This window comes from Condylura cristata, unplaced genomic scaffold, assembly GCF_000260355.1.
Source record: "Condylura cristata isolate star-nosed mole 26May11 unplaced genomic scaffold, ConCri1.0 scaffold00023, whole genome shotgun sequence".
Classification (NCBI taxonomy): Eukaryota; Metazoa; Chordata; class Mammalia; order Eulipotyphla; family Talpidae; genus Condylura; species Condylura cristata.
Window position 1 is genome coordinate 25,669,461 of NW_004567124.1, and position 11,143 is coordinate 25,680,603.

The 11,143-nt window shown below is 39.9% G+C and overlaps 1 protein-coding gene across 1 annotated transcript in view; it reads right to left on the reverse strand.

The window, feature by feature from the left end:
• Positions 1–1,008: 1,008 nt before the first annotated feature.
• The window catches only part of CHP1 (calcineurin-like EF-hand protein 1), a 33,470-nt gene continuing 23,335 nt past the window's right edge, over positions 1,009–11,143 (reverse strand). Inside the window, exons 4-7 of the mRNA XM_004687902.2 lie at positions 10,804–10,931; positions 5,620–5,681; positions 4,082–4,204; positions 1,009–3,945 (exon numbers count right to left, since the gene is read on the reverse strand). Of these exons, the coding sequence (XP_004687959.1) occupies positions 3,892–3,945; positions 4,082–4,204; positions 5,620–5,681; positions 10,804–10,931 (367 nt within the window). The 3' untranslated portion in view covers positions 1,009–3,891. The remainder of the gene's footprint in view (positions 3,946–4,081; positions 4,205–5,619; positions 5,682–10,803; positions 10,932–11,143) is intronic.

The window sequence follows — 11,143 nt, forward strand, 5'->3', positions numbered from 1 at the left end:
AAGCAGCAGAGGGTGGAACTGTACTTCTCATCAGCCAGTTGCTTGGTATGTAGATCAAGCCCTGATTCCCCAGTCAGGATTTCAATCTTATCAATAAGGCAGTCCACTGATCAGCTTCTAGGTTTCTTTGTTATGTATCAGTCAGTGCCCCACCCCCATTCCTTGGCATTCCAGGTCATAGCTCTTGATGTGCACACCCTTCCCAGGGTGACCAGCTTTTTATGCTCTTAATTGCTGTGAAAGGCACCTTGTAGGTTGGACTCCTATGACCTGACAGTTCGACCTTGCTTTAGGAATACAGAACTGTAGGTAACAAAATGGAGGCTGGTAGGCTGCTTAGGCCACAAGTCTTGAACAAGATGGCCTCATTATCACACAGTGAGAATAAAGAAAGGGAAAGGATTAGAATGCTGTTAAGTTTAAGCACAGGGCAGAAGAAAATTACAGAAATGCCTATTATTCTCATCAGAAAGAGTGGGGAGCAGAACAGGCAGATTGACAAAACACACTGCTGAGGGAGCAGTGGGCGAGACAGGAGAAGTCTGCCACACAATGTGGGTCAGCTCCGGGGCTGGGGATCAAACTCATACTGAAACAGCCATGGCTTGGTTTAGCTCTGCAGTATAGCGCTCCAACCCGCTGCGCCACCAGGGAAGGGTCGGAAATGTAATTTTTAAAAACTGATATAATGTTATGTTTCATCCATGTTCAAATACACAATGCACGGGTAGATAAAAAAAGAACATAATAAATAAAATTGGCAAACTATTTAAATGTCTTATTTTTATAATTTTATAGTATTTTTCTTTAGAAACTGATAAACCTATGGCCATGGCATAGTTTCCTCCAAATAACCACTACTTCTATTTTATAATTTCTCCAAATCCTAAAGAAAAGCTGAAACACCATGTAAGTTATTTTGAATGGACTTTTGAGACAAGACAAATGGGAAGAGGGTAAATGTTAAAATGTAAGACTGATCCACAGAAAGTTCCTTCTGTTCCCCAATGTTATAGCAGCTTTATTTAAGCATTAATAATAATGGAATGTGGAATGGAATGTCCATCAAGACTATTAAGTCAGTAAGATGTGTTTATATACACAAAATGTAGTATACAGTCATAAGAAAGGATGACAGGCAGCCATCTTCAACAAAGTAGAGTGAATATGAGAGAATATCATGCAACAAAGTTAAGTCAGAATGATAAATACTGGACACATTTACATAGCAGACAGTTTGAGAATACAAAACACTTCCACAAAGGAGGGGACATTAATAAATATCCTGAGGGCTCAGGGTTAAGGAGTGGGGAGGGAAAGGGTCAAGGGGATACAGGAGTGGTACAGGGGTGGAGGGAGAATTTGTAAGACTTTTCATTTATTACTGCTTTGAGTCTTTTGTTGTGCCAATAAATCTTAAAATAAGAAAAGCTACTCCTACTCTACAGACTAAAGTTAGAAGATATGAGCTGACGAAAGATCTGAGGCACACAGCAAGGGAAAGGGAGGGAGGGGATCAAACACAGCAGAGAACACAAGGGCATATGGTGGTGGGTTCTTACAAAAATACAGGTGATACGGTGACGGGAGAACTATGGGGACTACACCTGAAGAGAGAAACCAACTATTGTACAAAAATGAAAATGTAGTTAAGAAAACTGAAAAAACAAGAAGATATGAAAAGGCATGTAATAAAAGCTGGGTACAATATCTCATTCAAGGCTGTAAAATCAAGGACAACTTGACAAATAGGTGACAGATACCAAACCTGTAGACCTTTTCTATATTAAAGGAGTCAGGAGTCACAGAAAGAAATCACATCCTACCTGGAGAGAGTCAAGGGGCAGTGCTGGCCTTGAGATGAATGCCTCTACCTCCTGTGTCCAGGCAGCACAGGAGACCCATTTGATAGCACAGACATACACATCTGTGTGGGAGACACTGTGATTTCATACATGATGAAGGGGGCTCAGTTATAGAAAACTCCTATAGAACACATGGACAAAGTCAAGCAAGTTATTTATTTTAACCACGAATATTTATTGATGGGTCAAATACAATTTTAATGGAACAATAAGGCACAACTGTGGATTAAAACAGTTTGCTATACAGCCAAAAGAAGGAAAACGCCATAATTTTAGGACCTTAAATACGCAAGTCAAGGAGCCTCTGAAGCACCTCTCTTTACAGATCAGACAATCTCCCCTTTTATACAATTCCTATAATACATCACTTTACCACAAAATGAGACTGATACTTCATCAAGAATTCGTCAGCCACTTATACTTGAGTTGTCCAGCCTGGTTACTCCTCTACTTCCCACTCTTCCCAAGCTTGGAATTTTCCTTTTCCCCAGCAACTCCCTTCTTAAAGTATTGTGTCTACACATCGTGGATAGTCTTCCAAAGCAAGAAAACAAGCAAGCAAGCAAGCAATGAGGCAGAGAAAGCCATCCAGAGGCAGATATAAGGACTAACAGACTCATAAGGATAGACATTGCAATGAAAACAACCTGATTTGAAGAGTCTGTACAAAGCTGACTTAGGCAGAGAAGTTGCTATGGCTCATACTAAGGCCTATGATGTCATCTCAGGTTGTGCCACTAAGGCCAGTTCCCCTGTTTCTACGGGATAAGCAGTGGTCTATGAGTGAAGTTGGTAAGTCAATGTAAGCAGACCGCTAATACAATACATTCAATGCTTTGGACCTCTATCAAGAGCTGACTATGGCTTCCAGCATTAACGTTTGCCAAGTATGAAATCCATAGAGAATTTTGTGCAAAACTTCAATACACTGAGGACAATCTTTAAATCTCCTGGACTTGGATAAGTTAGGCACTTCCATAACACTAATCTTTCTACTTGGACATGTGAAGTGAAAAAACATTCCAGGGCACATAACACTGAGGCATAAATCATGCTGCAGAGGTGGGAACACATGAGGCTTTCAGGATGCCCAGCTTCCTTGTTCAAAAAGTCATGAGCAAGTCCCTAAGCACACCATTCTGGTGGTAACAGTGTTTCAGAACTAAGCAAACCTGCAGGCATATGGCTATTTTCTGAAGAGTCAACACTGTACTAAGAAGAGTTGTCATGTAGGTACATATGTTGAGAATCAGAGGCCAGAGGTAGTGACCTGGGCAAACCACCTTAAGACTCAGCTCTACACCTCTTCTCAAGGCCACCGCCTTTTAACAAACATCTCTAACCAACAGTCCTTTGATTACAAAGCAGAGTGAAGGGGACCAAAAGATGGTCACATTCTTCTGAGAAAAGTATTGGTCACCAAAAAGCTCCCGGAGAAGCAACCTCCAGAGATCCATTCAAGAAGAAAGACAGATAAAAACTGTCAGACCACCAAGCTATGCTGTCAAATCAGGAATACACTGAACAGGAATAGCTAGGGTGCCAAGTAGAACAGAGGAAACTGAAGCTTAATAAAAATCAAAGAGAATGAAAGTGAATGCTATGTTGGATGACAAAGAAGAACAGACACATAAAGGAGGAAGGAGCATGCTGAAGCCGAGCTGGAGGGAAGGCGGCCTGGCTACAGTCTATACCCCGTGAAAGCTTTGCTGGCTGATTCTTGGCATGATTCCCTCTCTCATTTTCTCAGCCCACACAGACATGTGGCATCCAGCAGCAGGACAGGCAGAGATAACTGGTGAATGACAGCAGACAGCAGTAGACCAGACGTACCATTCTGTAATGCCCTGTTTATACACCAAAGGCAGGTTTGCGGTGACAGAACATAGTTGGGGTTGTCATGCAACAGCAATTGTACTTTGGGAGAAGGGGACTGATGGAGTGGGGGTGGGGTTGGTGGGTGGGAGGACTCTCAAGTTCCAGTTCTTAAATACTAGAAAGCAAGGAACAGTTTGGTCTCAGTCCTTCAGTGAAGAAATCGGATGCTCATTTTCTGTTCTACGTCCACTTTCTCCAAAACCTGGGGAAAAAACCAAATTATAGTTATAAAGGTCACAACAGTAGAAACTGTCCTAATTCTCATCTGAATGTTCATTTCTCTCTTCCTCCCATGTAGCACAATTAAATTTTGTCAATCCAAGAGGTAAAAGACTGACCTTAACAAATTCTGTGAAAGATATGGCGCTATCTCCATCCTGATCAGCCTCCTGGATGGTCCTGTCTGCAATGCTGCCCAGCTGCTCATCAGAGATATTCACTCCAACCATCATGCGTAGCACCTGCAGGACCAAGAGCCAGGGGTTAATGGCTAGGGAATTTTTTTCCTTAGATGAAAAAGAAAGCCACTCCACCCTTTTTTCCTTTGATATCCTCACGCATAACAGCCAGAAAACTGAGATCCTGATTTTCTCATCCAAGTCATCCCAGATGATGATATGAGCAGAACGCTTGGCAAGAAACAACTTTCTGGATAGGAAGACACAGTATCACTTGGAAGAGTTTTTTCCATTTTGTATTTCTCCATTCTTCCTGACCAGAAGGCAGATTTAATGCCTGATGGCATAGCAGCCATCACTGTACCAGGAAGTGAAAGTCATTTATGCTTTGGAATAGAGAAGCCTGGTTCCTAGATATCATTTGGCTATTTTAGTAATTTTGACAATCTATCCCTAGACTTCTTGTTGCTCGAGGAAAACTAGTTCATTATAAATTTAATCCAGTTCCACAGGGACTTTCTGAAATCCCAATTGCCTAAAATGAAGCATTTAGGAACATCTAGCTATTTCTAAAGTGTAAGGAAGGTTACTGGAAGGTTACACGCTGAAGCTCTATTGCCAGAGAAATAATTAACACATATAAAGAACTGGCTGTGAAAACTAAAGAGAATTTAACACTGCTTCACCAAATGTGTCTTAAATATAACAAAGAAGGCCCTCCCTGGTGGCACAGTGGGTTAAAGCACAGCACTAAGAAGCTAAAGCCACTTTAGCATGAGTTCGATCCCTGCCTGCCCCAGAGGTGACCATATGGCGTGGCACACCTCTCCTGGCCCGCCCGCTGCTCCCCTTAGCAGTGTACTTCGTTAATCTGCCTGTTCTGCTCTGCACTCTGTCTCTGGTGAGGCCTCTCACTGTCCCTGCACCTCTGGCCTGTGACCCAGTTCTGTATGCACAAATAAATAAATCTTAATACACACACACACACACACACACACATATATACACACACATATATATATATAAAACAAAGAAACCACTTGCTCTAATTCTCCAACATCTTTAGGTGTGAATATACTTGAAAATTGTTTCCTCAAGCAAAACAAATAACTATGAGACTAAGGCAATATGAAATGGGAGGACAGGTGCTTTTGTGAGACTTCCCATCACTACATTAGGCCCCTCTGTCTTCACAGTTAAAAGCTGAGTTTTTAACACAGAAAGAAAAGTCCTCTAGCTCAGCTGTTCACAGGCTTTCCTCTCCCTGATTCTCTTTCATGCTTCTCCAATCTTGTGAAATAGATTTGTAAAAATGAAATTACAGTATATTATGAAAAGAGAAAAAGATGAAATGATTAGTATCAACAAACTAGTACCACTAAAAAAAAACAGTAATTTCCCCCAGGTGATTCGTTCTACCTTGCATCTAAAAGAGGACTATGTACACTGCAAGTGTAAATAAGAACTCTCCCACATACCTGTAACAGCTCATCACGGGAGATCTTATCATCTTTATCCAAATCATATAGTCGAAAAGCAACTGGTAAGGAAAAACAAGAAGTTTGTAGAAATTCAATAGTGCAAAGTAAAGTATTAGCCTCCTTTCAAGGAGTTAAATAAATAAAAGATACTGGATGGAATAATTTTTTTTAAAGAGCAATTGCCATTACTTGAAGAACTTTTAATGACATAACATTTCAGAAATTGAAATGCATCTCAAAATTATGACATCTTAGCTTTAGTGAAATATGATTCAGCTGTGGACAAATCAAAAATTTTTATTAAAAAGAAAGCTAAATATCCTTATGATTGCCCAAACCCTTTAAATGTTTCTATAACCTAGGTCCTCTCAGCCCACCCATCAATACTACCATGCATACTTACACTAAATAACTGATTCCACAAAGTACTGTTCTGGGAAAATAGCCACTTTGGCAAATTCAAGCTAAATTTCTAACAAAATTAACAAGAATTGGATGGTCTCCTGGCCCTAACAAGTCTTTTTCTCTCTTTGATAACAACTAAGTCTTTTAGAAACTAGGGTATATAATAAAAGAACTCAGAAGAGAAAATCTATGTCATGTTGCTGATGGGCTACTAAGCGATTAGTATGATAACACTGGATCACAGGCACGGAGAGAAACATCACACTGGAGAAATGACTGCCTTGTAATAATATCTGAGTTTAGTATGGTTTTGAAACTTTGAATCATTCAACTGTGCCACCAAAGTTTTTGATTTTCTCTTCCCTTGAACCTCCATCTCCTGGCATCTCCAGTTCCATGGTTATAAATAAATCTAATGTCAATAGCTCCCAATGGGCATCTTTGGTTGTACTGACCTCCTTGAAGCCCCTCACGTTGATGTCAGAGCAATCAGGGATACCCAGAAATGTGCAGGCTCTGCCAAGCCCTAGCTCCATGAACACGAGGCAAGTTCCTTAACCTCTCAGTGTCCCAGGTGCCCAGGAGTTGGAGAGTGAAAATATCAGAATCTACTTCAAAGGGCTATGAGGAGTGACGGACTTAGCCCAAGGAAGAAACTTCACACAGTACGAGCTACCTGCTATCACTTCACTGCCATCCTTTCACACCACTTACCACTCATTTCTTTCCAGATAATGCTGCTTTGTTTTCTGATAGCACCAAGTCCTCAATTCTACTCAAGGGCCCATACACAGTTATTCCCTCTGCCTAGAGTTCTCATCTATTCTTTATCTGGTAAGCTTCCTCTTAGCTCAAATTTCAGCTCCTCAGAGGTTTTCTTTCACTGCCCATTCTTTCTGAAGTAGTAACATCCCCTATCACTTTCTTATCTCACTTAATTTGTTTTCTTCACAGAATGTGTCATGACCATAAATCTTACTTATTTTGTTCCACATAGTTGGGCAACCTTAATAGGTCATTAGTTCATTGAAAACAAAGACCTTGAGCCCACTCTGGTGGTACAATGGGTTAAAGCACAGCACTGCAAAGTCAGCCACACAAACTTCAGCTCTAGTTTGATCCCCAGCCAGGGAGGTGACCCTCATGGCACAGCAAGCCTCTCCTGTCTTGCCTGCTGCACCCCTCAGCAGTGTCGATTTGCCTGTTCTGCTCCCCACTATGTTTCTAGTGAATCCTCTCACCACATCTACACCTCTAGCCTGTACCTCAGTTCTTGTATGTGCAAATAAATACATCTTTTTTAAAAAGTATACCTTTTCCTCCCAAACTCTATTGAAAATTGGCCTTTCCCTCCTTTATGAACGTTGGAAACAAACCACAGCAGTGATAGCAATGTTGAGTACAGTGTACTGTACTCAACAGAAATCAGAAATTTTTATTTCACATTACAGTTGTTGCTAATATTCCAACCGATCATTTGTGCTAAGTTAAATATTTTTAAAGTTCTCAGACTTGCTATTGTAGCCCATTATTTAATATATATCATAAAAAAGTACATATATTACTACATCAGAGTTGTTTAAATATTTTGTTGATTTCAATTTTTTATACTCCTATTATTTTATGAATGCAAACACATTTTGATATGGATAGAATCCCTTGGTAACTGTCAAGGGAGTTCATGACTAAAAAAGGCAGAATTGATGTGGAGGAAATTCAATTAACAGATTTCTGTTAGTTCTGATGACTGATGTCTCTTGTTATCCTGGACAAGAAAACCAAGCATAGACTGTTTCTGTCATCGCCTTAACCAACTCACTGTATTTTTGGATGTCTCTCCTAGCTCTGCAAATCATTCCAATTAATGTGCTGCTGCCTGCTATATACTTGGAGCTAACAGACTACTCCAGTGGAATTAGATGCTTACCTAAGAGTTAGGTGCGTCAATTATCCTAGCTACTCATCTTGTACTATTTGTAATTTTAACAAAACTATATAATTTAATTTAAAAAAATGAAATGTGTATGCAAAGAGAATGTTACATTTTCTATGAAAATCAAACTGATGGTTTTTGAAAGACTCTAAGTCACTGGAAAAATTGCTTGCTAAAGCAAGCATGGCAGGACAATTATAAAAGATTGAGGGGGAAATTAACTAGAAAGATTCTAATCTCACAATGCCTTAAGAGTGTCTTCTTAAAAGAAACTACAAGGGCCTTCCCTGGTGGTACAACAGACAACGGGTTAAAAGCACAGCACTGTGGGCCCTCCCTGGTGGCGCAGCGGGTTAAAGCACTGCACTGAGAAGCTAAAGCCACTTCCGCATGAGTTCAAATCCCGCCTGCCCCGGAGGAGACCACATGGCGAGGCAGACCTCTCCTGACCCGCCCGCTGCTCCCCTCAGCAGTGTACTTCGTCAATCTGCCTGTTCTGCTCCCCGCTCTGTCTCTGGTGAAGCCTCTCACCGCCCCTGAGCCTCTGGCCTGTACCCCAGTTCTGTATGTACAAATAAATAAATCTTTAAAAAAAAAAAAAAAAAAAAGCACAGCACTGTGAAGCTCACGCAGACCTGGCCAGAAAGGTGATCCACATGATGTGGCAGACCTCTCCTGACCTGCCCGCTGCTCCCCTCAGCAGTGTACTTTGTTGATCTGCCTGTTCTGTTCCCCGTATCTGCCTCTGGTGAATACTCTCGCCACCTCAGTTCTGTATACATAAAAAAATCTTTAAAACAAAAGAACAGCAACTACAACGGAAACCTTAGACTGTATATTACAGAAATGTGCAGGCTCTGCCAAGCCTGCTCTATAGATGTGCTCTATAAAAAAAGTCACACAACTCCCACCAGCATCCTGGTTGTATTGATCCTGTATCAAAAGACTGGATGGTGAATGTGTTTTTATGTATCTTAAGGTAAAATACAATGTTTAATTATCTGTTGTTTACTATGGTTCAATGTTGTAGCTGCCGTTTTCAACAACTCTGACAATAAGGAATAAGAAAGTATCCTACTACACTGATGTCAGAGTCAGGCAGAAATGTACTAAATATCTGTTAAAAGTCTTAAAATGTAACACACAAACTTTGTCTCAAACTTTAAAGTAGAAATTGGAATTCACTAATAAATGTAGAATATCCAGTAAATTTAAGAATGATTCACTAGAGTTCTGTTTTATTTTATATTCAGCTTAGGATCAAAGCTTTCTGTTTGTGATTCAGGTATGTGATATTATGGTTAAAATAAAAAGAGCAATATTCAGTATTTTGGTTCAAAAATCTTCCCTATCTACATAATAACATATTTCAGTGCTTCCCAAACTCCTTACCTTAACCATCAAGAGAAGAGTAAATTCATACTCTTATAGCATGGAAATTTGGGGAGGTAACCCAAGGCCACAAGTAAAAAGTTACTTCAATTTGATGAAAATCTTTGAAATATACGTAACTTTAGCTAATTATATTCTATACTTTATCTTCATTTGTTTCAACATAAAAACTTTTTTTTCTAGTTGGTTTTACTTTAAGAGACAGTAATCATCTAAAAAATCTTTCTCAATGAAATGTATTTTTTTAATTTGATTCTTCTTTTCACATAGGTGAACTGGGGTATAGGCTAGAGGTACAAGGGTGTGTTGGTGAGAAGATTTACCAGAGACAAGAGGGGGGAGCAGAACAGGTGGACTTACTGAAAATACAGCTGAGGAGAGCAGCAGGCAAGATAGGAGAAGTATGCTGCACTATATGAGGGGTTAGCTCCCTGGCTGGGGATAGAACTCACGCTGTAGCAGCGGTAGCATGGAGACTTAACCCCTAGGCCACTGGGGAGGCCCTTCATCAGTTGTTTGATCCCTTTTGGATCCCTCAAACTTTTCATCTTTGAGCTTGAATTTGGAACTTTACCCAACAATAACAAGATTTTCCTGTTGTAGTGCATTATGAAGTTTTTCTATAGATAAATGAAGGCAACCCGTACCTCCATGAAAGTCAGTTTCTCTGTCAAAAGGAATAGTGCACTTTCATACAAGTATTTATGCAAAGTATTCTCTCAGCTCATTTAAGATACTCATACTTGCTCTGACAAATGTCATGTAGGCCCATACTTGTTTCCAGCAACACTGTCCCTTACTGGCAAAGCCACTACAATTTCAATTTTTATTTCAACTTGAAGAAAGTGTTGTAAGAGATTGGCCAATATCATATATGTACCAACAAGGGCAGAGGAAAAGCTAACAAGTATGCAAGAAAAGTAGGCAAGAAGCATGGGGATAAAAATGAAATCATATACTAGCCCATTTGGTCTAACCCTACTAAAGCCATATCTACTATCTATCAAATCCTATGATGGGCTGAAGACCCATTATTTTTACAAGGGCTGATTGCAGGGAGTTGGGGGTAGGGGGTGTGGGGAACAGAATAGGGACTTTTTCACTGTTGTCACTGTAGCACTTATCACGGTGCCTAGCACACAGTAGATATTCTGTGAATATAAGGATAACTTAGCAGCTAAAATGGTGATAAACACCAGTTGAATCACTACACATATCTGCTGTGGGACCCCTTAGGATACCACTTTACAGAAAAGGAAATTGAAAACCAAAGATTTTTAACTTACTTATCCAAAGTCACATGGTCAAAAATGGTGGAACTGAACTTCAAACCCAGCCTGGTTAGTTCTAGAGTCTGATCTCAGCTGCTATAATAATGTAACTATTTGTCCAATGAATTGAGTAAATAAATGATCTGTAAAAAATGAAAACCAAATATTTTAAGTCCTTACAGTGAAGTTTGTTGCTTCGGCTGTTGAGTGGTTCTGGTCCGTTTACATCTTTGCTCTTTTCATTATCCTCAATAGGTCGGAAATGAGCCAAAGTTCTCATGAATCCACGGAAATTTACCTGGTCCTCTCTGATTGGGAAATACAACAGAACACCATGTCAACCAAGATGATTGTTTCTTATGAACACAACATTATACTAGCAATAGCTTTAGCTACAGTGGCTTGAAAAGTCCATTTAATATCTCTTTTCATACGTGTGGCTCTCTATAGCTCATAAAACATCTTCATTTAAGCCTCACTCAACCCTTGTGAAGTAGGTATTATTATTTCCATTTTTTTT